Source organism: Acanthopagrus latus, chromosome 15 (assembly GCF_904848185.1).
Source record: "Acanthopagrus latus isolate v.2019 chromosome 15, fAcaLat1.1, whole genome shotgun sequence".
In the NCBI taxonomy this organism is placed as follows: domain Eukaryota; kingdom Metazoa; phylum Chordata; class Actinopteri; order Spariformes; family Sparidae; genus Acanthopagrus; species Acanthopagrus latus.
The window spans coordinates 7866597-7894295 of NC_051053.1; the positions used below are offsets into that span (position 1 = coordinate 7866597).

Genomic DNA, 27699 nt, shown 5'->3' on the forward strand with positions numbered 1-27699 from the left:
TTATCTTTTGTGCTGTTTAAGAACCACATTTCTGAGCGTTTGGTCATACGATCCATGTCTCTCCTCCGCTGCTCATGTAGTAAAAGAGAAAAGAAATATTTTTTGGCATCCTTGCCTACTTGAGTCAATCAGGACAGAGACCTCCATAAAGAGGCATTCCTGTCTGCTCGTGGATGCGTGAGGGCAGAATCCTCTTGTTCCTCTTGGTGCTATACACTAGCAACAGCAGACCAGGGAACGCTACCAATTTCTGGCTTATACAATCAACACTCCAAGCAATGAAAGAAATGCGTAGAAAAGAAAAAAGTAAAGAGAATTGCCTGACTAATTCTGGTCCAAATTAATTTTCTCCATCAGTTATTCACAGAATAATAAAGCCAGATGTTACTTCACAACATCTGTGAAGCAAACTGGAGGGGGAAAAGTCCAAATGTTATGTTTTGTCTGATAGCCAGCAACTGATTGCATCTTTATAGGTATTTTTGTCATCTGATAGATGTCTTCTTTCTGCATGGCCTGTTACAGGGTTTTGGGCAAAGCTTGCTTAAATTCCGCATTTCACAGACAAGCGGAAAGTACAATATGTTCTACTGAAGAAGAAGAAGAAGGGCTCAGCAGAGAGGCATCTGTGTCGGCTTTTAATATTTGCACCGCCTCAGACAAGTAGACAGTAGACCTCTGTGAAATCAAGAAAAAAAAAAAAAGCTTAAAGATAACATTTGTTTGGATGTTTCCCCTGATGTTTGTTTCGGGAAAGGCATGCGAGCAAAATTTGGACTTCTGGGCTCTCAGATGGGCCAAAACAACCGCAGTCAGCTAGTGTCCATGTCATAGTTTGAAGGCTGCGATTCAGCAATCGAGGTCGTCAAATTGCATTTCTGTTTTTGTTCTGGTCTGACAGGATGTGGACATGCTGCAATTTAGCAACAAAGAGGAAGGATAACCCTCGTCTCCTTCCCTTCATCGCTCCTCTCGTAACCCGTTCTCCATCTCTCATCCCCTCCCTCGCCCTATCTCTCCCTTGCCAACTCTTCATATGTCAGTGAAAGCTGTTGCTAATAAAAGTTAAAAAGCAAACTATGAAAAGGAGGTGAGAGCGAGCGGAGGGAGGTGCATTCTTTCCTGGCTGCATGGGAAGGGTTTTTTGCTGGAGCGAGAGGGAGTTCCAGTGGTCTGGGATGGAGGGGAGGGGAGGGGAGGGGAGGGGGGGATGGGAGCTGGGGGGGGGGGGGTAGATGGGGATGGGAGCTGAGTGTCACCCCTGTCACCCCAGGACACGGAAAAAAAAAAAAAACTTTGTTTCGTCAGGTTTCACAGCAATTACATCGGAGAGGCAGGATGACAGGACATCCCTGCGCTGCAGCGGCGAGGCTGAGGGGAAAGAACCACGCCTTTGAAAAAAACTTAACAGGGGGACTCATCCTCTTCTCTCTTCTCTCATCACCTCTCCTCGACATGGATATAAGCGACACTAAAGCAGCACCCCAATAGCTCATCTCCATCTTCTCTGTGTCCAGAGAAGGCGGCCATTGTGTGCCCGTTCCTCTCTCCCCAAGTCAGTTTCCTATTGAGGCTCTGAAAGGGCCTTTGAGGGGCCCTGTTTTGGCTGTGCAGCTCACCTGCAGAGGGGAAACTATGGGTCTATTCTAAAGCCCAGCAGCTGCCAGGGCAGAGAGGCTGGCACCCAGTGGGAGAGAGAATAGCGGCTGCAGAGCCTTTCAATATGAAGCCACTTAGTAACAGAAGGCATGTGCCAAGCCTGCAAAGCCAGAATGAAGAGTCACCCTTTGGAGTTTACTAAATATCAGAAAAGAGTGAGACCCATCTTGTCTTCGCACCCTTTCTCCCTTGTCCACTATGTCCTATACTCGTCTCACGGTTATTGATCACTGATCGACAGGTTGCAGGACACAGAGAAAGAACTGAAAAAACATAAAGAGCCTCACGTCAGGAGGACATGAATCAATGCCGCCACACATTTTCCCTCATCCACGTTCAAGAGCAAACGGCGTACTCTTTGTGGTGCGACAGATCAAGCCACGATACGGACGTCAGGATCTCGGTGACTGCGGGCCTGTGAAGAAGCCTTCAGCACACAAAGCCCCTTTTCTGTCAGCAGGCTAGCTCCCACACTGGCGCTAATTTACGATGCCCTCACAGCAATTTCCACAGTCAGAGAAGTTCAATTGTGTTTTCCAGCTCATTAAGCATCAGCACAACAAAGCTTTCATCTTCTCCTTCATCAACTTCATCCCCCTCTTCGCTCCCTCCGACCCGTCTTCCCTCGTCTTTATGCGGCTGTCCACTAATCTGCCTCTCTTTCCAAGCGTCCAATCTGAAAAGATTAAGTAGCAGAGGTAAAATGGGCCACCGTATTCAAACAATTTTCCCTGTTTAATTCTCTTTCCGTCTGGTTTTGTGTTTTTGGGTTTGTTTAAAGCACGGCCCCAAGTCTGGAGGTTCTCCTCATGGAGGCGTAGGGAGAATTTAATGGTTGTTTATTCAGGGGCCTCTGCTGTGCCCTCCCATCTCTTTCAGAGCCTCATGAGACGACGTGGAACCTATTGTGATCTCAGAGGATTCAACTCGGCATATTTGTTCAGGTTGTCACTGTACTGAGATCACAGGCGGGCACTCACATTCTCACACAAACACAGATTAGTGCGGTAAATATATTTCAATTAAACTGTATTTTTCCAGCGCAGAAAAATATATTCACACGCGAGATGTTTGAGATGTAGGCGTGTGACCAGAACATCAGACTGGCTCAGAACGCAAAGGGCTATTCCCACCATCGCGAGTGAGCGCAGAAATGCCCCAAAGTAAGGCATGTAACCCCAATTTGTTCCAGTTTCGGCTCCTCTGTGGTCAACATTATCAAAGCCTCAAGTGCCTGATGATAGACCGCTATAATTCACTGGCAACTTGGCTAGAACATCTTTTGAAGTGAGTCACAAGCTCTGAGGAAAAATGAATCGGAAACATGGTTCCTTACTTAAACAAGCCATTCTCTCGAGACGTTCGCACGGAATTGACATTACAGGAGCGTTAATACACCAGATATGGCTTCAAGTTTTCGTGAATGTCAAATGCTATGTTGCTGTTAGTTTCACTGTCGGAGATAACATTATAGGCCATCTTGTGCTTAATATCTTGTACACTGATGTCTAGCAAACCAGAGACTAAACGACGACTTGGCAGGCTGTGGGTCATAATGGGATTTATGAAAAAACAAAACAGAAAGATGAGGCTTTTAGCTGCGATCCATTAAAGGAGTAGTTTGACATGGCGAATATGAAGCTACAGCCTATAGATTTAAGCACAGGGAAACAGGTAGCTCATCCCCGTCCAAAGGTAATAAAATCCATCTACCAGCACTTCTGTCAGTAGCCAGGCTAGCTCTTTTCCTCCATTTCCTTTCTGTGTGCTAAGCTAAACTAAGCTGCTATAACTGGCTGCAGACTGGCTACAATATGATACAGCGGTTGTGACAGTCACAATATGTCTTAAAAATAACAAACAAGTAAATAAACAAAATGGTGCATTCATGTGGTGTCAGAATAATCTAAAATCCGTATTTCAGACTGCGAAAATTCACGCGAATGCCCCCTCAAGTCAGAGCAGCAGCTCGGAAAGTCTGAGAGAATTTTGGAACACAAGTTGCCGAATTGACATTTCATCAGGCTTAAAGATGTTGGACAAGTAAACGTTGGGCTGATGGTAACATGCATATTTGTGGAATACATTTCATGGCTTTCGTGATTAGTTTCCTTTGTTCTTTATCGCCACTCAGATATGTGTAACAGCTGTCAATGTGCTCTTTAAATGCTCTGAGCAAGATAACGGAAAACATCATACTTGTTGCTCCCACATTCCAACTTCACATGCATAAGCACACCGAAGTCGAAAAACGACTTCTGAAACCGTGCAGTAGGACCAATCCGAGGAGCACATGAACACAGCATTACTTCCTTTTTCATATGAATGTGTCAGTCTTCCAATAATCAGCAGGTGCTGACGTGGGATTTGTGATGATTTATGCCGCCATGTTGCAGCGCGTACAGCTGCCATTACACAAGTGGCTTCAGAGAAGTCGATTTTCCTATTGTTGGGAAATGTTTCAGCTAATTTGAAAATTTGTCAATCAGCAGCAGCTGTTTGACACAAATCATGCGTCATTTTCAGCTTCCACTGGGCCACCAAACATTCAACACTGTCTCCCACTGTGCTGTGGTGTGACTTCATTCTGCAATTCATTAAGAGGTTAAACTGATGCTGTGGGAAACTGATGCCGTGGCAGAGACATTTGAGAGATTCAATTTGCCATCAATTTGTTGTGGGGACGCGGGGGGAACTGACACAGATTTACCGAAAAACAATGATGATTAAGAAGGTAATACTGTGCGGAGGATACATGGAGGATAAAACTTTTCAATCAGACTCATTTGACCATAAAATTGCAACAAATACTGCACAAACTTGACCGCTGCTCTCATTAGACTCCCTCAGCTGTTTATAGTCGAGCTTCTCAGACTCAGACTCTGCGTGGGGAGAGCCGAGCCTCTGAGTGTGTGTTTCTGTGAGTGTGTGTGTGTGTGTGTCAGGTTTCTCTTACTTCCATTAGTCCTGCGATGTCCCCAGCTCCTCTGCTGTCATCACCCTCATACTAACAACGCCTACATCTGCTATCATGGCCAGACAATAAAGAGTCCAGATAATTTGACATCCCTAGCCTCTCTTAGTGGGTCATTCTCTAACATCATCATCATCATCCTCATTATCATCACTGAGTGCAGGCTACCATCTGAGTCCCCCCCACCAGCCCGCCCCCCCCTGCTGTCAGCGCCGTCACTGAGCTCACCCTTACCCCTGGCTTGCTCCAGGTCCAGAGAGGGTGTCCGGTTCCCTTTGTCCCCCCTCCGTTCCTCCCAGATCACAACAATACAGCAACAATATCTCTGTGTTCACCTGTTAGCACCTGGCACTGCGGGAAAGACTCACTGCCGAGTGCCCATCAGCCAGCCACTCTGCTCGTCTCTGTCAGACGCCATGTGGAACGCGCCTTCCTGTCACCAAACCCAATATCCTACATACAAAACACACAGAGGCATAATAAGCCGCTCGCTGCTTGCCTGTCAACACTTTCCCCCCCGGCAGCCGACTCATGCTAACATATAGAGGATAAATGAAAAGCACTTAACCAATCAGCGACCCATCAGGTAATTACAAAGGTTTCAAGCATCATCTGCCATGTAAGTCCCCATAATGTCCTTCTCAATAAAGGAAATTATCATTCTCACAATTAAGGGCCAAAACAGACTTGTAAGATCACGTGATCATGCAAATCCAGCTCCTTCGCAAGGTAAATGCAACACAGGATAAAAAAAATAAAGGCTGGCTAAGGTTAATTTGTTCCTCCCCTGAAACAGTGCCCCAATGATGCCCATACTGGCTATGACCAAAAAAGGCAAAGGTGTACTCCAACAGAACAGGTCCCTAAGACCTTCCAACCACATCTGAAAACACAACTAAAAAGCAGGAAGGAAAGAGTGTGTGCGCTGCGGAGAGGGGCATGTTGTGATGAGCGTTTAAATGGGGTAACGGTGCACAATCATTCGGGCATGCACTTGTACACATAGGTAGGCAGAAGTAGCATTGTAAAAATGAGAAGAGAAAGCTTGAGAGGGAAGTCCAAACACATCGTGTCAAAAGGTGCTGGGTAGGGGGAATTACCTTAAGTGGCCTTAAGTCTCTCTTGGTAAAGCATCTCGTTTTACGCTCTGACACCCGCAGAAATATTCTCGGAAGGTATCCGAGTCTCCTTACCACCTGAGGCAGGTTGGAAGAAGGAGAAAATTAAGTACGTTACACGCTCAGCAGGTCATATCTGACCTTTGTCCCAGTCGACAGGTTAGACCTGATTTTGAGTGGGCCCAGAGAGAGCAGAAGCTCACATATCCCAATGTGCTGATGGTGAGAACGATGAAACAACTAATCAAAGCTGACGTGTTGTTGCAGTTCCCTTCAAGCTCAGATCAGATAAGGAGAAACATCACTGGGAAGACCTCAGGCCTTCCACATCCTCTTTGGCATGATTGGCATGACTGGGCCTGAGTGAAACAGAGCTGGAGCCAAGTGAGCCTGTATGCTTGACTTTATTATTCCAGCAGTTAACATTACACCCGTGTAAATCGTGCCAATTTACGGTGCGATTTTGGCGAGCATGGTGCTGTCTACAAGTGAAGGTTGTTGCTTGGTGAGTAGGTTCAACTAAACGAATTGTCAACATTCCAATTCATCTCATGGAAGGTGTTATGGTAGAATTAGCCCTAGCTTTGGTCGTATTAAAGTCCTCACTGTGTCCTCTTGATTCTGCTGTGTGACCTGATAATCATGGGATTATCTGGCATGTGACCCGATCATCATGCAATGGCAGGAAGTTACCTAGTCACAGAAAATGTAATATTCATCATTGATAATGATAATGATAATGATGTGCCAACTTCTCAGAGGTTCTGAAGTTTTAAGTTTTTTTAGACTTTTGGAAAAAGGTCACATGACTGAAATCCCAGAGATTTTAACTGGATTGTAGATGAAATGAGGTGAAGACAGGGTAGCCTTTATTCTTTTTAACCATAATATGTTATTAAGGTTCAAAATGTGTTGAAATATTTACAATTGGGATTCTGACTGGACACAAATGTAATTTACATTCTTGCAATGCTTAACTTGTTACTTGTGTTTCAAGATGCAAGACCAATCCAAGAACAACAGCAAAGCTGACTTGGTCCCTTCACTGCATGAAATGGACCAAATCACAAATATGATACTTGTGTGCATAGCAATCAGCACATTATTCTGTCTTTTTAAGACAAGTCATAGAGTGTGATTTATTGTAAATGCCAGCATGGAAAGAAAAGTTTGTGATCTCAAATCCGTTGACGTCTTGACATGCCAATGTTGGCAGGTCCACTCAGACACAGGATAATGTTCTGTTATGCTTCACCAGGCAGGCCTCTCGTCTCTTTTAAAGACGATACACTTTCACCACAAAGTTCCCCGCTGTGTGTTTCATAAATGTTTATCCCACATCACTCCAGCCCCCTCCCCAAAGTTTGCTTAGGATAGCTGTAAGCCCTGCCAACTCTCATGAAAGAGGAATATTTAAAAAATGAAATATATAAAGCCTGCCTCAACATGTTCAGTTCAAAAGCAGAACTCTTTTGGAAACCACAATTACCTCCTTAAACTATCCCCCACTCTGGCAAGCCAGCAGGGTTCAGAGAGGTGTTTGAATTTGTGTGTGTGTGTGTGTGTGTGTGTGTGTGTGTGTGTGTGTGTGTGTGTGTGTGTGTGTGTGTGTGTGTGTGTGTATGTGTGTGTGTGTGTGTGTGTGTGTGTGTGTGCGCGCGTGTATAGTTCACTCAGGCTGATAAAACCTGAAGCGGATCATGCGAATATTTTCCCAGAACCTGAACAGAACACTCAGGATTAGTTGATTGTGGTTTATTTCCATTAGGAGGATAATAGAGAATCTAGATAATCATGAATGTCCTCAAATGAGGACGCTGTCTCGCTTGATAATGGACAGACTTGTACTGGTTTCTTGATTTATTTTGTATTACCACTAGAGGGAGCATGCATCCGTCCATTCATTCCAAAATCCTAAACCTGTCACAAAGGCTAAAGGCTCAGCTTGCCAACTCTATACAGCACATGAGGATGCAGTGGCCAGTAGCGTCTCTAAATTATGCTACATTTTCTTTTTTTGCTCCTGGCAGAAATACTGTCACCAGGATTGGAGAAGTAAACGGGTGTTTTGGATTAAGATCAGCAGACTTTGAAACAATCGAGGCCCACAGTGTCTTTTGACCATCCAACCTGACCAGCTCGACCGCCACAGGGAGGCAGAGAGATGGGATAAGAGTCGTGCTAATCCAACTCGGTTTAAGGCTGCTCCTGGATAATGTCTGGTCGTAGGAAAAGGAAGTCGACAAACGGGACTCATGCTGTCCAAAAAATGTGAAATCAACGACTGTTGTCCCACATTTTTGTCAGAGACCTGTCTCCACCTCAACATACCAGATCAAGCTGCTGCACTCGATGGGCGGACTGTGATCCACACCAACAGAGCACAGGACTGCAGCAGGACGAAAAGAGGTGGACTCTGTGTTTATAGCATTGACGCTTGGTGCTCACACACAGTTTAAGTGGATGGACAGTATTACCCACATGGTCAAACTTCTGATGTGAGGTTGCTGGCCACATTATCATCACCATCGTACTGCTGCTTTCTACCCTTAACCTGATATAAATTCAAAAGATACACTCTGTGTTGATGTCCACATATATATAAATATAATAAATACAGCAAAAACTAATGTAATTCCCATCAGTCTTAGCTGTACTTTATGTGATTGATATTTTTTAGCACACTAATAACCAAACAATACAATAAGGGTAAGGGCTGGGTTGTCCCTATTTAACAACAATAGATCAATAAATGGCATGCACAAATGATGAACTGACTGGTACAGGTATGAAGGTTTCCTTCTTCGCTTTGGAAGGATTCCTCCTCCAAAAATCCCTTCGCTGTTTTTTGTTTGGAGCCAAATAAATGTCTCTGGTATTGGCCAAGCCCCACATTAATGCATGTTGGTGGCTGTATGAAAAGTTTCTGGCATCTCAAAAAAAGCTACAATTTGCCAATTATTTATCTGTTTTTTCACTATTAACCCAAATATATTGAATCAATACTTTTGTAAAACAAAAAAAAAAAACTGCAGTACAGCTACTGCGCTATAGATAGATATTCATTTCTCAAACCAAAACACTCATTGTTGACTTTACTGGCATGTGCGTGCAACTGAGGGAGAAGCAGGAAATATGATTTACTTATTCATTATAAAACAATGGAGGAGAAACAAAACATTACAGGCAGCCCTACATCCCTTTTCAAACACATGGAGAGTGAGAGTGGTAATATTCACAGTAAGTAGAGGAGAATGTAATGTTGTTGGGCACTAAATTACAGTCATTGAAAGCTTGTATGGTTACCCAGCGATCTATCACTGTCACACAGGGAGGGAGAGGGGGAGAGAGAGCAGACAGGCGCCAGGCGCAGAAGGATCAAAGCAGAAATGCACCTCGGGGAGAGAAACAGTTAACTCCATTTAACCAATTGTCCTGCAGACATAAAGTCAGTGTGCTGCTGCAGGCCCGACAACAGTTCCCATATGAGGGAAAAATCCTCACATATTGGGTTGCGCTGAAAATGATTTGACTTGATTTGAAGAGCTGCAAAACAAGACCAAATTGGTTGGCCTCTTCAATGGGCCTCCGCAGCATTAGTTGTGGTTTTAGTGTCTCTCAAAGGGATTACACACAATGAACACAATAGGCTGAAGTATGGGCAATACACGGCCATAGATAATTAAATTACAGGGCACACAGATAGAAATTTATAGTGATAATAACTCTTGAGAGTATAAAATACTGTAAATCACAGCCTAGATTGCTCTACTGCTTTAATGAAACATGGAGATAAACTGCAGCTAACATATTCTAAAGCACAGCTCTTAAGATGAGGCCCAACAACGAGGAACAGCACGGCACCATAGTTTTGGCAACATAACGAAAAAAAATGTTATGTGTAAACTTATTTATCTGGAGAAGTTGAAGTTGTTATCTGGGTCAGTTTCTGTTTTGAAAACCCTGCATTACTTTTTTGGCCACTTGGGGGCAGCAGAACAAGATGTTAACACAACACTGACATATTATCATGTTGATATGGCAAACAAACAAGCTGCTAACTTTGGAAGACACAAGACAGAATCCGAATTCATGGGAGTAATTGTATATACCTGATGGCTATATTCACACTCCTTTTAGCTCTGTTTTGGGCTCCTCCACCAACTCCAGAGGGTTACTAGTGATTCTTTAGCTGCTAAATGCTGCTCTGTGTTCCTCAGATACTTGTTAACTTTGACTGTCAAACATTTGGTGCTGAGCAGCTATGGGACGGCGGCTTTTTGGAGCTTTAAAACAACTTTATGTACGTTTTTTTTTGTTTGTTTGTTTGTTTGTTTTACCTTAGAATCATAGTTTCAAAATCGCTTGTTGCTACACTGACATCTAATAGGGTGATTGGTTTCTCTTTCAGCCCCAATCGCATTTATCTGCACTATGTAACTTGGGTGGGCGTGATAGGATCTCCCAGGAGAAGTGATGTCAGCGAATCTGGATGATATTCAATGGAGAAAATGTTTTCTGGTTTTCTCTGTGATGTCCCCCCAGCTGCTCTGCCTCAGTTGTTTGTGAGTTTCCTGACCGCTAACTGTAGCTGCCGTTAGCTAGCTCATCTGTCACTGCAAGTGATGATACTATTACGAACACCTGGGCTTTGTACTTGCGATGGTGGCGTTAGGACTGTGGAGGCGCTACATCGCACTAAATACCAATTCCTACCTAATGTTGCTTTGAAAAAGGTTGTTGGGACTCTCTCTCTTCACTACAAGCAACATCTCTCACGTCACAGTTATGTGATATATCAAATGTAACAATATTGATTAGTGCAGCTTTAGTTAAAGTAATCTATTCAAGTAGAGAGTTTATGTGGTGAGGTATGTTCCAGACATTTTCCAGTCCATGTCATAACGCAAATAACCAAATCCCACATGTGCTAAGTTGAGAAAATAGGAAAACAATTTGTCAGATGTTTAGAAAACATTTCAGATATTATTAATATCAAATAGTACATTAAGGTATCAGCTAATATTCAGAATTAGCAAAGAAGTTTTTTCACTGGATTTGACATTTCTTAAACATGTTTGCAGTGGTGGGCATTATCCTGTAGACGATGAACATACATGTAGACAGAAAACGGTGGTGCTGATGTGATGGCTGATGTAGGAACCCACAGCTGGAGAGGGCCATACATTGTGTGTGTGTGTGTGGGGGGGGGGGGGGGGGGGGTATTTCACCCTGGAGTCTCAGAAGTCCGCGCTCCGCCCCTGTTCGGAGGTTTACATCTGTCAAGGCACCGCAGGAGCATGAAATGGATCACAGCACTGTCATTACAAGCCCGACCTATCAGGAACCGTTTCGACCGAGTCACGTGGAAACATCGGGCGACTGATTGGCAGGCGGCAAGATGAGAGAGAAACTCGTGCCACTTGACTGAGGGAGAGGCGAGTCCGTGCGTAAAAACTCAAGTGTACCACGCAGCTGCGCAACACCGGAGGAAGCTGGCTAACAACACAGATTCCCCTCAAGTGAAAACACTGCCGCACAAACAGCAACGGAGAGAGCAACGGGAAAACTGGTTGTATGGCACCTCAGTCGTGCGTAATGAATCCTGCGCAGGGATCACCGCCCTCGGCCGCGCCGGGGGAGACCTCTCCAGAGGACCGGGCCGCTGGTGGCATGGGAACTGACGAGCTGGACCTGTCACCTGTCAGAAGATGTAAAACCAAAAGCCTAGATTTACCTTTCAGTGTGGAATCCCTCATATCGGACAGGACGCCGGACAGAAGCCTTCACTCGCCCGCTGGTTCCGTCCGGGTGGAGGAGACGGAGTGTGCGTCACCGAGGGGACTTTATCGGTTCAAACAGGAGGCGGTGGAGCTCAGTGACAAGGAGACGAGCCCCTGGAGTCAGACTCCCTGCGCATCCCCTCCAAGTGAGTTCAGGACACACACTCTCTCTCTCTTCCTTTACTCTGATAAATATGCGCTACTTTCAACTTTCCAACAGTGCAGACCTGTTCCAGGATTCTCCAGAGAATCAACACACTGAATGTAAAAACTATTCTTTTTGGTATTTTCCCGATCAGGCCTCACTTTGAATCACGCACGCTGGAAATGCCAAACGGATAAATTCACCACGTTAGTTCATAACGATCACACATTCTCCATCCTAATTTTATGACTTTGTAAATCTATTTCCAGGACTGCCCAGCCCGCCCCCCTGCAACCTACGGAAACACAAGAACAACAGGAAACCCAGAACTCCCTTCACAACCTCGCAGCTGCTCTCTCTGGAGAGGAAGTTCCGTCAGAAACAGTACCTCTCCATCGCGGAGAGAGCGGAGTTCTCCAACTCCCTCAGCCTCACAGAGACCCAGGTCAAGATCTGGTTTCAGAACCGCAGGGCCAAGGCCAAGAGACTGCAGGAGGCCGAGCTGGAGAAGCTCAAGCTGGCCGCGAAGCCGCTGCTGCCGGCCTTCGCCTTCCCTTTCCCCCTGAGCGCACCCATGGGCGCACCGTCCCTGTACGGGGCCCTGAACGGACCGCGGCCTGGCCTACCTGTCCCGGGACTATTCAGTGGACCATATGGGATGTACTACTTGTCCTAACCTGCACTAACTTTGAACTGCATCGTTTGGACAGTTGCCTTAAAAAATGCCTTCATAAATGCCTTCATACAGCAAATAACCAGCACTGCAAAAAACAAAACAAACAACAAAAAAAAGTCCATCCTGTGAGTCAAAATGTCAGAAATCTTATATTCAGTCTAATCCGTGATGATCTCCGCTACAGAGGATAATCCACTGGTGTGAAAATATCTGTAGAGCATGGCTTCAGTTTAAAACTGTCAGGAAACTTTTTGTTAAACGAATATGACTTTCAGTATTAATGAAACATGATAAAAGATTTCCTTCACGGTCGCTGATGAGTTAACATGGTCATTTTTGCAGTGTAGGTCTCTTCGGTAAAACCATTTTTCTTTTTTAATGACGGACTCTCAGTGAGCTCATTTGTCGGATTACAGTTTTAGATTTTATGTAATGTCATCTCTTTTTTTTATTGCAATAGAGGTATTCCGCAAAAAGACGACAATTATCATTCTAACTGAGAAGGTCTGCAGCTTTGGGTTTGAAGCAATAGCTGTGTGTGACTCACTGAAGTGTCCTTGTGAAATGTTTATTTCCATTCCCGAGGCCTCTGAACAGTTCTCACCTTAAAAGAACAGATTCTTTTTTCTTTTTTTTTATAGAAAACACAAAGAAAAACACGAGTATTCAAACCCACACCATGATATTCACTGAATGACTTTAATTGATTCATCTCAGACTAAGACTTCCTAATGTGGCTTGCAGTCACCTCCTGTTTAAGCTGAAGGTGGAAGAAATAAATTACAAACAGGTTTGATTGTGATATGGTACCTAAAATTATAATCAGGAGCTGCAGAGGCAGCTCAGAGTCGGTCTCCATCTGCGACAGCTTGAGAGGAAAATGCTGATTAGTGCCTTTTAGTCACAGGTGTAATAAAATAAAGTGTCTTCACAAGTTTCTTCTCGAGGTGAATTAACTGTTACAACATTATCACACAGTTCTCTCTTTCTAACTTCTTAATTTTCACAAGATTAAAAAATATAAATAATTTCTAAAATAATCCTGATTTCCTATAAAATGTAAATATTTTTTTTACATTCCCTCGAAAGACACTTTTTGCACACGTGTTCACAGAGCTCTTAAAAGTCCGAGACCACGGCTTCATCAGTCAGTGTAAATAAAAGTCATCAACTATTTTTGCAAACTCTCCAAATGCTCAGCATGACCGACAGACTCACATCGGTCATTAATGTACAGTGTATTTTATATCTGATGGGTGGAAAGGTGTTTTATACAATTATTAAAAATCTATTGTGTAAATTCTGAAATTTTTCTTGTTTTTCTTTTCACAAATCCTCCAGCTGCACTGCATCATTCTTTTTAAAGTACGACACATGCATTTGGTTTGTTTTGTTGTTTTTTTTAAGCCAAACTCTCCATCAGTATAACACTGTTCATCAGCGTCCCATTTGGTGCACTGTGTCATTTTCATTTGGAAACTGTTATAAAAAATAAAGTTTATTATAAAGAAAGACATTAACTGTAACACTCCAGTCTTTTGACAGGCTGAAAGTGAAATGAGATGGGAGTCATGTAAGAGGAAAAAAAAAACCTCGCAGAACACTTTTAAAAACATTTTATTTCAAGTTAAGGACAGAATTGACAGTAGATATTTTATGTTACAAGAAAGTTCTACATCTTAAAAGACAGAAGGCTCAGCTCTGGTTGTTTCATTTCCTCCGGCCCCGCCGACCTCTGAAGCCTCGGACGGAGCTGTGACCGAAGCACACGGTTGCAGGGACCCTGAGAGGGAACACATTGTTGTTTTGTATCTCAGATTTTTTCACATTCAAATAACTAATTGTATCAAAAGTTCCTAAGATATTACATACATAGTAATTATTTAAGAACACATACATAATAAAGAATAAAGAATATAAATTAAAGAATAATAAAGAAATCTCCCTACAGTTTGTTTAAACCAAACATGACTGCTTGGGTTTACAAAAAATTAAAATGTGGCTTAAAAGTTGTTTCTAACATAAAAAAAAAAAAAAAATGTTTTAGCCTTTCTGAGTGCAACAGTATAGAGCTAAAACAGCCTGAGAACACCCAGTGCTTTGCAGCAGACATCTTTAGAAACTAACCTGTACGAGTACCGTGGTTTCGGTGGCTCTGTGCTTGTATTCTCTGCACTGTGGGCTGCATGCTCCTCAGCAGAGGCGGACTCTGCCATGCGAGCGGCTTCGTCGTCGTCGGACACATGCGTCTCCATGGATTCCCCGCGCTCGGGCTGGTCGGACAGCACATCACACATAACCTCACACACACCCTCAGACTCACACACATCGTCCACTGCCTCCATGGCTGCGTCTCTGTGCTGCAGCTGCCTCCCCGTCTCACGGGTTCTGTCAACAAAGATACGGTGTCAAAAATTCAGTATTTAGTATTTAGGGAAAATTTGTGATGGGTCAGAAAAATTACACACACAAAAAATGCATTTGATGCAATTCACATGGTAGCTGAGTTTTTGTAGGAAAGTTCACAAAGAATTATACAAGCTGTTTCATTAAAAAGCCAAGAGAATGTTACTCTATAACGTGACTTATTACGTCACGTTAGCAAAAGAATATAAAATAATCGAGTGGAAATGTAAATGTTGCTTCAACTCAACAAAAATTGTCTTTTTATAAGAAACATGGACTCTCCTGCTTCAGCCCAGGAGGAGTCTGGAGTCTCCTGGGCTCACCTTGCGCTGACTAATATTTTAACTGACCTTCTGCTGCCACCTAGTGGAAAAAGATGTTGTAGGTGTCGTCTTACCCTCTGTCCTTCTTGGTTTTGTCAAATCTGAAGTCTGGAGGATACTTGTGAACTCTTATTAGATGGTCCTTCCTTTCTTTACTTGTCCTGAACTTCTGGCCACAGCCCTCCACCAAACACTGGTACTGAAAAATGTTTTAAAGCCTTTATATTCAGCTTCAAAGCACGCTTAAAATATTTCACCTTTCATGCAGCTTCTGGCTCATACCTTGAGAAAGGTATCCAACAATAAAAATGCCACGAGAAAGAACACAAGCTCAGAGGATGTCCTTTCAGTAACTTACCATGTCTTGCCTCTGGGCGAGGATATTGAAGAGAGAGTCGTGCCACTCCTGAATGTGAATGTCGAGGAGCCGTGCGCTTGGCAGTGAGCGGCGGCAGGAGCAGCACACATGTCGGTGCAGCGAGTTGTAGTGGTGCTCGTACTCCTCCAAAGTGCTGAAGACCGCGCTGCAGCCAGAGATGTGACAGGCGAACTCTGACACACTAAGAAAAGACAAGAGGAGGAAGGTGGTATATGTAAAAAAAAAAATATATATATATATATATATATATATATATATATATATATATATATATATATATATATATATATATATATATTTGTCAGGATATTTGGATGTCACAGCTGTGTACGCTGGTCTAGCACAATTGCAATTACGCCTGATATTAGAAAATAAGAGAAGAGTTTAATGTAGAAAACACAGAGTTGATATGTACATCCAGAAAATAGTACTAAAAGCATACCCAAAAAATAGTCACACTCAATTTGATTCAGTTGGTTTTATATAAGTCATATCAAAACATATTTTATCTAGCTACCTCAATAAGGGCAATGTGATGGTAACTTTTGAGAGATTTTACATTGTATTTGTGTCTTAGGCGTTTGTTTGTTAGTGTGTACTGTAATGTTCTTTTCTTGGTCACAGTGATAAGAGTTTTAGTGTGTTGCCTGTTAGCCAACTGAAAAACAAACCACTATAAAGGCTGAAAATGAGGCTTTAATCTGAGCTTCATACCTGAGTGTTGGCTTGTCGTCTGCCTCTGAGATGTAGAGGTCTTGCAGGTACATGTGTCTGTGAATGTCTCCATCCTGTAATTGTAAACAGCATTGACATAACGATGGGTTAGCCAATGCTTATTTTTGGCGGCTGTTATCCAAGAGCTTCGACCGGATGAGCGATGTTCAGTCGGTTCAGTTGCTGTGTTACCTCAAACAGCTGGTGGTCCCTGTGCAGGTGGATGAGCCGCGGGGTGTAGTTGAACGGGTTTCCCTCCTCAGCCTCACGCTGTCTCAGTTCGTGTGTGTCTCCCGACGAACAGTCTTCAGCACAGCTTTTTACTAAAACCTGTCCCCCTGTAAGAAGTCGGGCCATTTCTGGCTGCAGCATCTTGTTCGTGCGTATTGATACTCTGTAAACCGTTACAAAAGTAATGAACGCCGTGTTTTCTGCATGTTCTGTTTTGGTTGTTTATGTCGCGGAATGACGACGTCACGTAAGGTTTTTTTTGGCGGTTGTAAAAAAACACAAAATGGCGCGTTGTCGCCCCCAGCTGGCGAGATTCGAGATGGAAAAGGTGAGCAGACATCAACTCCAGGCAGCCACAACAAAGCACATGTGTAGGTATCAGTAGGCCGTGTCTTATTTGTCACAGGGTAAGGGTTTACAACAGTCTCTTATTGTGTTAGCTGACAAAGGCTAGATCACCTGCCGGAAAACTGCCCCCCAGCAGAAACCCGAGGGCCCCAGCAATGGAAATTAGTTCTTGGTAATTTGTTTACATTTGTTTAGTTATATGTTAAGGCTGCGCATCCTCTGCGAGTTATGGTCTTGGACCCGTGACAGGAGGTTTACAGCGTTAATTATTTGGTCCTGTTGTTTGTTCTCTTACGGTTTTTCAGTGTCATATGTAAAATACTATTTAAAGCCTGTGTGAACCGCTTTGTTCCACTGCGCAACAGCCATTTAGGTCAAGCAGGCTTTATTACTTTACCACTCGCACGTCATAAAACGAACACGTGCAAACAAGTTATATTTAAAAACTCAACCTACAATTTATGTTCACTGGCAAACGCTCCTTCAGGAATAATCTTCTTCTTCTTGTTTTTTTTAATGCAACATCTGAGGGACTCCAAAGTTCCGCCACTGTACCAAAAGATGGCGACAAAGGCCACCATGGGGATCTGTTGCGTGTGCTGCCAGTTTGAGGAGAGGGTACTGGGTACTGAACACACACAAAATAATAATAATCAGAAGAACTTTCCTAATTATTAACATAAAACATTGTCTGTTTACGAGTAATACACAGTAACAAGGAAGGTCTCTAAGTGTCTTAAAGAAACAGAAGAGGTCTAAAATAATCCCATAGTGTCATTACAAATTTGTGACAGTGATAACGATGAAGGGGAAACCCAGGACAGAGCCGACCCTCTTTTCCCAATAGTCTGCTAAATAAGCCTACATTTTGTTTCTCTCAGCATCTCGGACAATAAGATTCATCTCTTAAAGCACCACGTTGAACTTTTTTTTTTTTTTTATATAAAGGCTCCGGCTGTGACTCATGAGGTCTCTCTGCCTCAAATGGAGATTGTCAGGATATTACACAGCGGAGAGGGGCGGAGAGCTGGGTATCTTCTCTTTTTCTCACAGACTGCCGAGCACACAATGACACAGTCCGTCCGGTAGAGCAACATGAACTATTCTGGATGTTTTATATGGATTTTCCTCTTCTCATGGGGTGCGAATTCTCTCTTCTTATTTTTTTCTCTTTTTCTTTTTTCTTTGTATTTCCTTTGATTTCTTTTGGTCTCATAAAATGTCCCTGAAACTTGCAGGAGCAGCTGCGGACAGTGTGAGGACTCTACCTCATGTGATGAAGTACCAAACAGTGATACCTCACAGGCTGAAGGACTCATCTCTCAGTGATGATGATGATGCTGCTACACACCAGGTAACACACTCTACTGTGTTATTTTATCAGTTTATTTAAAAAACATCACTTACTAAAAACACTTTTTTTTTCTACTCTGTGTGTGTGTGTGTGTGTGTGTGTGTGTGTGTGTGTGTGTGTGTGTGTGTGTGTGCACAGAGGTACCCTGATGTACTCCAGTACTGGTTGACGATTGCAGACCAAAACTATACACTGTACTTGGAAAAGAACAAGTGAGCAAACTTAAATTGTTCCCTTCTATTATATTTATACCCATATTGTGCTATTTCTTTATTTGTTAATATCATTGAAAACAAAACAAACAAAAAAAAAACTTTTCTTTTTCAGAGATCTTATTGGAAACAGTTTTTCTGTGACACACTATTCTGACCAGGGCACCCAAGTCACAACTACACCAGATTATGGGGTATGTAGCTTTGTTGGATTGTTCATTACTGTTTCACCAACATCAACATAAGCCCTGTATTTATGATCAGCTTGAATTAAAATGTGGTTAAATTTTACTTAGCTAAGTATGTAAGAGTCATAAGTTTAATGTAGATGATTTAGGTGCATGTTTACTTATTTTTGTTTATATATATATTTTTATGTATGTAATGTAGTATACTCGTAATCTTACTGAATTTTCGATTTCATCTAAACTTCATTGATTCTTTTCGAGTCACTGAGTAAAAAGGAACTAAGGGCGGCTCAGAAACCAGGTTATTCAGGCTTGAATGCTTTAAGTACAGGATATCCTGTGCCACCTACTCACCTAGTGTGTGTTTTTTATAAAACAATGTTATTATCAATCTAAAATTGATGTCACAGCTCTGAACTGTAGCAGGGTTTCTAACATGCAGATATTGCATTAAGCAGTTTGACATGACCTGCACTTAGGGGTACAGTATTTCCAAAATACAAGTTTTATACTTGTAGCAAGATTTTTAAGGTTGCACAGCACAAATAACAGAACATTAAATTCATATTTAAATAAATGCCTCAGATCAGAGTCATTTCCATTAGCGACACCTATGTAAGTCCTGTTAAGGACATTTTATGCAATACATGCCAGCATATTTCTTATTTCCGAATATCAAATTTCTCAACGACAAACTTCCTCTTTATGAGAGATGCATCATCTCACACTGCAATGATTGAGTCTTAGGTGGAAGAGGAAACGACATATAAGGTTAACATTGTCATTTCATCTGACCATGACACATACAATACACAATATCTTCTGCAAATTAGACAGCAATGCTTAAGGAAACGAATTGTGTTGAAATCTATCCTTTGAGTCTTTGAAAAAATAATGCTTGTCTGCTCAGGTTCACTGCTACTACCATGGGCACGTTGTGGGAGTGGAGGACTCCTCTGCCAGTGTTGGACTGTGCTCAGGAATCAAGTGAGTAATACTGGATGAATATTTTTTCATCCTGTATTTCTAATTGCTAAAAGATGATTGTTTTTCTAAGTAGAGCGCTAAATGTAATTAAATCCATGGTGATTTGAGACTGTGCTCCAATCCAAAGAGAGGATCAGTCCCTCAGCATCCATTTTCTTCATCACGAAGACCATTAAGAGTAAATGTACTGTAGCTCTGAGTCTGAAAACATCAACCCAATCAACAAAATCCGTGGAAACTTCTCTGTTTAAAGCCACCCACTGTCTGCTATAAATACATTTCTATTATGATAGGTATATCTACTATCTATCTGTTGGTGATTTTGATATGTTCAAGAATTAGTAAAAAAAAAAAAAACACCCTGAAGTTCCTGTTTTGCACCACAGGGGGTTTGTGCGTCTGCGGGACCAAATGTACCTTGTCGAACCCATGGCCGGCACAGAGGCGGGACAGCAGGACTACAAACAGAGCTCTGAAGCTCACAGCGACGAGGGTCTTCACGCTGTTTACAACTACAAACACCTGAGGAGGAAGAGAAGCTCCTGTTCCCATGGAAACACAACCACTTTCTATGATCATGGAGCTCGTCCGTCTGGTCTGTTCCAGCTCAGCAGTCTGGTAAGGACACACAGTGTGGACACATTTAGATACACACTGGGGTTTGGAGCCTACAGCTGATATCTGAGATCTAGTATTTTGTTAGTCATTCTTATATTTGATGATTTTAAGCTAACAACAAAAGTGGTATGGAGTAAAATACTACTACTTACTTATAGCTGTGTAAACATTTTACATGTGATACTTTAAAAATGTAACAATTAGAGCCCAACTGATACATCGGTCTTGAACCATCACAGATATACTGATATGAAATCGTATGAAACACTATGTCATTTTGGACAATTAAGTGTATGTATATTGATATATCAGATCAAATATCGGTATTTTGTTCAATACCACTGATTAAGATAAAACACAGGGAATTTACAGAGGGGAAAATGGTTACAAATGTACACAAGACACCAAAGAAAAAAGAAATACACAGTAACAGATAATTAGTTAATATTGTTGGAAATGATTACTGGATGTGATTACTGGATCTGTTTTAATTAACTCTGACTTTATTTGCTGACTTAAAAACTTAATGTTGATGCAGGACTGTTTTCATTTTTCTTTTGCCTTTGCAACATTGTTTTGAAAGTTGCTGTATAAATAGTTTATAATATACAGCTTGTCAAACCATAACAGCCACTGTATGTGTGCACACACTCTGCACCTGCAGTTGCTGATGTCTTCCTCCTTCTGTCTTCTTCAGAAAAGCAAAGCTCAGACCAAAGAACGCACAGGGAAACCCAGGACAGTGGAGCTGGTCGTGGTGGTCGACAATACAGAGGTTTGATTCCTTATTTTCCTCTCTCTGAGTCAGTCTGTTACTGTAGTTGTAGCCTTTTAATGATAATGATTTTGACACACAGACTGATTGTATTTTATATCTGAAATGCTGTTATTTGTATTACTGATTGATGTAATCAATTCTTTTTAGTATAAAAAGTTTGGCAGTAAGAAGATAATAGAGGGCAGAGTGCTTGAAATAGCAAACCATGTGGACAAGGTATGTTTGTTTCTCTGAAATCTCCTAATTAAGATTATTTAACCATGTTAAAAAGAAAACTATCTGCTGATCTTGGGGGGAGGGGGAACAGCCAGGACTGTAAAATAAGGGCATTATGAAGTTAAAATGAGTGTAAAAGCTAATTTTGTGTAATTTATGTAATTTCTCTTCTGGACCAAAAGTATTCTGTGTATTTTTACCAGTGATTTAGCGTTTATTCATTGCCAGCAGATAAGACTTCCACTTTTCTCACAATGCAGTGCAGCCACGTGTAACAAATCTGTCCTGATACTATTTGTTCTTTCCTGACTGGAATCCGACCAATAAAATGAAGGAAAAGTTCTCTCGCTGTGAAAATCTAACTTTAACTGTGAATATTCACACCAAAGCTGAAGATTTTCACACATATCACACAATCCTCTCCTCTTTGCATACTCTGAAAGAGAAGAGCCATCATGAATGCACCATCAGACAGCTCTAGACCCAACCGTGGTTTACCGGTGCAGCAGATAGACCTACTTTTAGGGGATTTTTTTTTCCCTTTCCAGTTTGTGCTAACATGCTGCTCTGTTTCAGCTGTATCGCCCGCTGGGTGTTCGTGTGATGCTGGTTGGTCTGGACATCTGGTCGTACAAAGATCAGATAGAGGTCAACAGTAACCCTGAGGTCACCCTAGGCAGGTTCCTCGAGTGGCGTCAACGTAGCCTGTTGCCGAGGACCAAACATGACAACGCGCAGTTTATCACGTAAGCCCTTCTAAAAAGACAATGCCAAGATGATGTGTTGAGCTGTAGATGCAGGTGTCAAAACATTTTTCCTCTTCTTCATTCAGAGGTGTGGATTTTGAGGGCTCCACTGTCGGCTTAGCCAACACCAATGCAATGTGCACCTCCAACTCTGGAGCTGTCAATGAGGTAAATGCGCTTTTTTAATGAATGCAAAGTTTCAGTGTTTCTAAAAGGGAACGTTTTTTTTACTCTACTTCACTTTTTTCCAGGATCACAACAATAACGCGATTGGAGTGGCTTCAACGATTGCACATGAGATGGGTCACAACCTGGGCTTGTCCCACGACACTGAAAACTGCGTCTGTGGCACCTTGACAACCAAAAGAGGCTGCATCATGTCTGAGAGTGTTGGGTAAGCTCACTTTTTAACCTGCACATAAAGTCCCCAAAAACATGACTGCTCTTAAACAAAAGTAAAGCTACTAAATACCTTCTCTGTCCTTTTTCTGGCGGTCTCCTTTTGTAGGATGGTGTTCCCAGAGCTGTTCAGCAGCTGCAGTCGGCAGCAGCTCGGCAGGTTCTTGGATGAGGTCAACCCTGCCTGCCTGCTGGATACTCCCTCTACCAATCGCATCTACGGGGGGCCAGTGTGTGGAAATGCTTTCCTGGAGCCTGGAGAGGAGTGTGACTGTGGCACTGTAGAGGTTTGTGCACACAGGGTGCATTAACACAATAACATTTAAGCACACAAAGAGGAGTGGTTTGTAATATTCTGCACCCTGCTGTCATTCACAGGAATGCAAGAATCCCTGCTGTAATGCCACTACCTGCAAACTTAATGCAGGAGCTAAGTGTGCCGAGGGAGCGTGCTGCCACAACTGCCAAGTAAGAAATACTCACTATGTCCTCTCTACATGTGTGAAGTAACACTGATGCTAATTGTGTTACCATTCAGCTAGACACTGTCTGACTGTGCCGTCTGGCCGGTTATGTGCGAGTGTATGTATTTCAGTCGTCCGTACATCACCATCTGTGATTCTCTACACTCTACAGCTGAAGGCGACAGGCAGCGTCTGCCGACCGAAGGCAGGAGACTGTGATCTGCCAGAATACTGCACTGGCTTCTCGGCCTCTTGTCCGACTGACGCCTACACCCAAAATGGCCTTCCCTGCAACCGTGGAAAAGGATACTGCTACAATGGACAGTGTCCTTCCCGACAGGAACACTGCAAGAGACTTTGGGGACCAGGTAGAACACCAGTGGAGGTTTAGATGTACTTTATATCTGATTCACCAAAAATCTTTAGTCTGCAGCCATTTTGTTTTTGTTTTATTCCATTTAGATGCTGAAGTAGCTGCAGATGCTTGTTTCAACCAGAACGGAAACTGCAGAAAGATGCTGTTTAGCCAGAGATGTTCAAACCGGTATGTAATGAAAAGCCAAAACAGCTCCGTCATTGCCTAATGAACAGCGTGGTGCTTTTGGTTTTGGGATTACTACTTTGTGGTTTTTGGTTACAGAGATCAATCCTGTGGGACACTTTACTGCTCTGGTGGCTGGGAGTTTCCAGTCACATCCAGGAAGTTCTTCAACAAAGTAGGAAATGGAATTATATGCAATGAAGCAACTATGAAACCCGAAGATAACTACCCTGCAGATCTGGGCAAGGTCCCTACTGGTACCAAGTGTGGCAACAACATGGTAAGAAAACCAGTGTAAAAAGTAAACAAAAGTAATACTTGAGTAAAAAGTAAAGATACAGTGTGAAAATATAACTTGACAGTGACACATACCAATAGGAATGAGTATTTTGCTTTGTCCAATTGCTGAATAAATAAATGATAAAATAAACAGGAGAGCAGAAACAAGAACCCAATAACTGTTCTTAAATACAGCACTTAAGTCAATGAAGAAAACTGCCCCTGTTGCTGTTAGCAGTTTGTATCAACAAAGCCTCTGTGGCCTCCTGCCTCAATGTCCTCACATTATCTTTCAGGTATGCTACAACCAACGGTGTCAAAACATTAGAAACATAAAAGTGTACGGACCAAACGACTGTTCTGCTAAATGCAACAACCACGGGGTAAGACGTTTGTTAATCTCGCAACATTTTGGAGCATTGTGGGCCATGACAACGTGACATGACTGTGAGTGTGATCCCTGGCAGGTTTGTAACCATGAGAGCAAGTGTCACTGTAACCCCGGCTGGGCGCCGCCGTACTGCGATGTGCTGCAGTCCGAGCTGCCTGAAGGTATGTTATGCTTGTCTGGTTGCACGTGTAAGCACCGACAGTCTGTGTATCTGCCTCTTTGTATGCTTGACCTTCTAATGACCATGCTGCTTGTGTCTGTTTTTCACCAAGATTTAATACTTGAAGTAGATTTCTCATGGACTCAGAAACAATTGTGCTCTGTTCCGATGAGCACAAACAGACACTCATTTAATGGAATTCCCCCATTAGTGTGTACAAATGAAGTAATGACATTACAGTACATTTTGTTTCCGAAAGGGGTGACATATGAAATTACATGCTCATCCTTGAGCTGTAAAAGAGTATTGTGGTAATCAATGTGTGGGATTGTGTGTGTCTTGGACAGAGGGACGTCTGGTGGTCTTTATCGTGTCACTGGTGGTTGGCTTACTTCTGCTGCTAGTCCTGGTTATTGGGAGTTTGATGTGCTGCATCAGAAAAAGGAGACCTACAAAGAGGTAAAGTTGTTCCTTTCCTCCAGCGTCCGTTAAATCTCTCTGTTCATGAAACGATAAAGAAAACTGTTTTTCTTGTCCAACTTTAATCTTAGCTTCTGTCTGTATTTCTTTATAGATGTTTCCAGTCTACCGCAGGACAAACCAACCCATTGTTTCGGTCGAGCAGTACACGAGGCAGCCCTCGCCTTGGGACCACACAGATCAGTCAGCCTATATTTGTGGAGTCTTCAGCCACTCAAGCCTGTAAACCTCTGTCCACTGCTCCTGCCAGACCAAATACTGGGGCGCTAAAGCCCAGCAGAGCAGCTCCAGAGGTGAGCTTCAGCACCAGAGTGTAGTCATATTATGACATCTTTTTGTCTATTTACATTTGTGGCAACTGTAGTTTGCATCTAATACAATGTCACTGTGTAGATTACTTAAAAGTAACGCTGAGCCACACACTGAACACCAATGATCTCCATGGATGCTATTCAAAATCATAAACAGGCAATCTGATTGTCAATGTTTACATGCACATTAGTTTTCCACTATTGTTCAGATTATGACAATAGAGGGTGTGGAAAACCAGATAATCTGTTTAGAATATCATGAATTAAACCTCCTAATGTAGCATTAGCTGACTGTGACATATGAGATACGCATATATTATTCATGCTTTAGGAGCAATCTTTGGACAGATTGCAACACGCAGCCTCTCGCCTTTTTACGGTCAGCTCTGCACTTTGCTTAGTCAACAGTTTGCAGGGCTAGCGAAGAGACGCATGCAGCAAAGAAAGAGGAACGCACCTACTTTAAACATTTTCAGTTGAAGTCTTTGATAATGTTGTCTTTTTCGGAATGAGGGCAAGCATTTCAGTATGCTTTGCATGTGAATGAGTCATTGTAATTACATTTTAATAACAGTAAAGATTATTGTTAAAAAAGATAAAGATTATCTCATCTCTGTTCTTGTCCCTTGCAGCCACCTAAGAAATTCCCAGCTGTGCCTCAGCCATCAAAGATTCAACAGGTAAACTTGTCCACCGTTCAGTCTTTATTTAAAAATAGCATTTTCTATATTTAGAATGGCAATTCTTAGTTACTGCGGTATATCACCTATTATAATTTTTTATTTTTTTTTAGTTTGTAAGGCCATTTATGCAGCCATCAACTGTCCCAAGCAAGCCCATCTACACTGAGGTAAACCTGCATACAGAATTTAACAATATTTCTAATTTCCTTTTAATTACACACATTGTTTGCTTTGTTAAATTGTGTTTTGTTGTTAATTTCATGTTATTTTGTCTTTTTGTTTTCAGAATAAGCCCCTACCTCCATCCAGACCTCTGCCACCACTGGCATCAAAACCGGTAAGTGACATTTCAACTCACTCTATGTGTAATTTTCATATGCTCCCATTCATACGTTTAAAGTTCTGGTTGGGGAGTAGTTATATTCGTTGAAAATCTTAACATCCTGACAGCAGACAGAAAATCATATGCTCTGAGAAAAAAACAAGAAAGTCTAGTGTCTGTTGCAGTCACAGGCCTCTAATAAACTCATCGATTTTTTTCAAAAAAATTGAAATCAAATGAAGCAGCTAACCCAGTTAGGACAAAGCACACTCCCACAACAAAGAGCAGTAACTGCTGAGCAAGGTTGTGGCGAAGAGGCTGTGAAGACAGGGTCTGAAAGTATCCAATTTTAATTTGGGTACTTTCAGAAGTTAGCTTGCTCTTGTGGTTTCCAGAGTCTCACCAAAACCCCAGCTGGAACTGTAATTGCCATTGCTTTCGTGTTGTAAACGTGAACATCTCCTTTCTAAGATCATGAAGCCAAAGCCTCCGATGCCTCCAGTGAAGCCGAAGCCCTCTGCAGTCCTGTCTCCACTGCCACACACTCAGCTGGTATGTATTCAGATGGCAGCCAGAGTCAACCAGAGTTTCCATCCTCCAAATCCTGGCAGTTAGCATTCAGGCATTCCTGGTGTCATTCAGGGCATTCACGTTTATAAAGAAGTCTGTGGTTTTGGACATTGTCCCAACATAGCAGTGTTATGAGCAAGCAGTGGCTCAGTGTTAGTCAGTAAGCACATAAACTTCTCCTGGCCACCGCTGACACAGATAACTTAAGTGTTTGGAGAAAGAAATTATGAGTTGTACTGAGAGAAGCTAATCAGCATCACGTTTGTTAACAGTACTTGTTTTTCTAGCTTGCAGGCAGAGCTGCCCTGATGCCCCCCAGCAGGCCCAGATGACAGAGGGAGTAATTCAGCTTGGTGTAAACACTTAGATCCTCTGACAGAGGACACTGTTGTGGTCCCACCTAGAAGGACTTGGAAATCCTCTCAGGAGACGCTCGTCTGTTTTTAAGTGGAAACAAGATCCACTGAAGGATCAGCAACAATAAATGACAGAGCTGTTCTGTCAATTATGGCCTCCTTCAAGATTAGCGCCGTCTGTCTCTTGCTTATGTAAGCCTTCAATCTGTTGATGAAAACCTGAAGCCATGATTGACAGACTCAACGTCTGTGCTATATAAATGACAAGTGGCTGTGCTGCCATGATGATGGTTATTTTCTTCCTGTTTTTCTTTTTATGTAAGGGAATTCTCTCTCTGCCTTGATCCTTAGACATGTGAACACTTTATGCGACAATTGCACTATCAATGCTGTAACTGTTTTACTAACTGTTACTGTGCCCTCACATAGTTTTGGTACTGCTTTTCTAAGAAATAATGTTAAGGGATTTTAAAATGTTGCACCAATGTGGGCACCGTAGAGACTTTTAAATTAAGGATGTAAAGTTCTGACATTTTCTTGAACTTTTTTTGTACTAACAAAGGTATGCTTGACTTGTGAGACTGAATTATTGTTATTATTTTTGTTCCGTGTTGACTTGATACATGTTGATTGTAATTCTTCAAGGGATTTTATATCGCATATATTCTATGCAGCAGACAGTCCCTCACTCATGGTGCCTGATGGAGGACTCTGCCTTGGGTTTGTCTTGAAAAACTCTGAACGATTAATATTTATTGAAATCTTGTTTTCTTCTTGCCTGTAAAACGGAGCTTGCAATAAAGAAATAAATCGCCACAAACACTGTCTCAGTCCGTTTTCTCCGCCTCTGGTTACATCCAGTGGCACTGTGTTGGCATAGTTCATTAG

The 27699-nt window shown here is 42.4% G+C and overlaps 3 protein-coding genes across 5 annotated transcripts; 2 read left to right on the forward strand and 1 right to left on the reverse strand.

The window, feature by feature from the left end:
• The first annotated feature begins 11097 nt into the window (after positions 1-11097).
• On the forward strand, positions 11098-13828 carry msx3 (muscle segment homeobox 3). The gene is made up of 2 exons (XM_037123395.1): positions 11098-11680; positions 11949-13828. Exons 1-2 carry the CDS (start codon positions 11329-11331, stop codon positions 12353-12355), a joined length of 759 nt encoding a protein of 252 aa, XP_036979290.1. The 5' UTR covers positions 11098-11328; the 3' UTR covers positions 12356-13828.
• Positions 13829-13955: 127 nt separating this feature from the next.
• Positions 13956-16659, reverse strand: znf511 (zinc finger protein 511). Its single transcript, XM_037123394.1, has 6 exons — positions 16370-16659; positions 16178-16251; positions 15443-15644; positions 15159-15283; positions 14483-14743; positions 13956-14138 (listed from the first exon to the last, which is right to left on the reverse strand). Exons 1-6 carry the CDS (start codon positions 16547-16549, stop codon positions 14066-14068), a joined length of 915 nt encoding a protein of 304 aa, XP_036979289.1. The 5' UTR covers positions 16550-16659; the 3' UTR covers positions 13956-14065.
• On the forward strand, positions 16579-27631 carry adam8a (ADAM metallopeptidase domain 8a). 3 transcript variants are annotated; one of them, XM_037123391.1, is made up of 26 exons: positions 16743-17381; positions 17705-17897; positions 17995-18110; positions 18249-18322; positions 18438-18516; positions 19421-19497; positions 19884-20115; positions 20813-20890; positions 21041-21109; positions 21686-21855; positions 21942-22023; positions 22107-22249; positions 22364-22541; positions 22633-22722; positions 22891-23086; positions 23181-23262; positions 23359-23539; positions 23835-23921; positions 24006-24090; positions 24437-24548; positions 24664-24862; positions 25513-25560; positions 25674-25730; positions 25850-25900; positions 26357-26437; positions 26743-27631. In XM_037123391.1, exons 2-26 carry the CDS (start codon positions 17852-17854, stop codon positions 26785-26787), a joined length of 2658 nt encoding a protein of 885 aa, XP_036979286.1. In that variant the 5' UTR covers positions 16743-17381; positions 17705-17851; the 3' UTR covers positions 26788-27631. The 3 variants fall into 3 exon arrangements, with proteins under 3 accessions (XP_036979285.1, XP_036979286.1, XP_036979287.1); XM_037123390.1 differs by lacking the exons at positions 16743-17381; positions 17705-17897 and adding an exon at positions 16579-16736; XM_037123392.1 differs by lacking the exon at positions 17705-17897 and having other exon boundaries at positions 16761-16779.
• Positions 27632-27699: the final 68 nt, after the last annotated feature.

What these genes read in the sequence shown, in the direction of transcription:
- msx3 (XM_037123395.1), top strand. Translation starts at nt 11,329, where the DNA reads ATGGCACCTCAGTCGTGCGTAATGAATCCTGCGCAGGGATCACCGCCC. An exon ending in TCCCTGCGCATCCCCTCCAA is followed by an intron (nt 11,681 to 11,948) that starts GTGAGTTCAGGA and finishes ATCTATTTCCAG; the next exon opens with GACTGCCCAGCCCGCCCCCC.
- znf511 (XM_037123394.1), bottom strand. Translation starts at nt 16,549, where the DNA reads ATGCTGCAGCCAGAAATGGCCCGACTTCTTACAGGGGGACAGGTTTTA. An exon ending in AAAACCAAGAAGGACAGAGG is followed by an intron (nt 14,744 to 15,158) that starts GTAAGACGACAC and finishes CTTTGTTGACAG; the next exon opens with AACCCGTGAGACGGGGAGGC. An exon ending in AAACCACGGTACTCGTACAG is followed by an intron (nt 14,139 to 14,482) that starts GTTAGTTTCTAA and finishes GTTCCCTCTCAG; the next exon opens with GGTCCCTGCAACCGTGTGCT.
- adam8a (XM_037123390.1), top strand. Translation starts at nt 16,613, where the DNA reads ATGTTCTGTTTTGGTTGTTTATGTCGCGGAATGACGACGTCACGTAAG. An exon ending in GGACTGTGCTCAGGAATCAA is followed by an intron (nt 19,498 to 19,883) that starts GTGAGTAATACT and finishes TTTGCACCACAG; the next exon opens with GGGGTTTGTGCGTCTGCGGG. An exon ending in CGTGCTGCCACAACTGCCAA is followed by an intron (nt 22,723 to 22,890) that starts GTAAGAAATACT and finishes TACACTCTACAG; the next exon opens with CTGAAGGCGACAGGCAGCGT.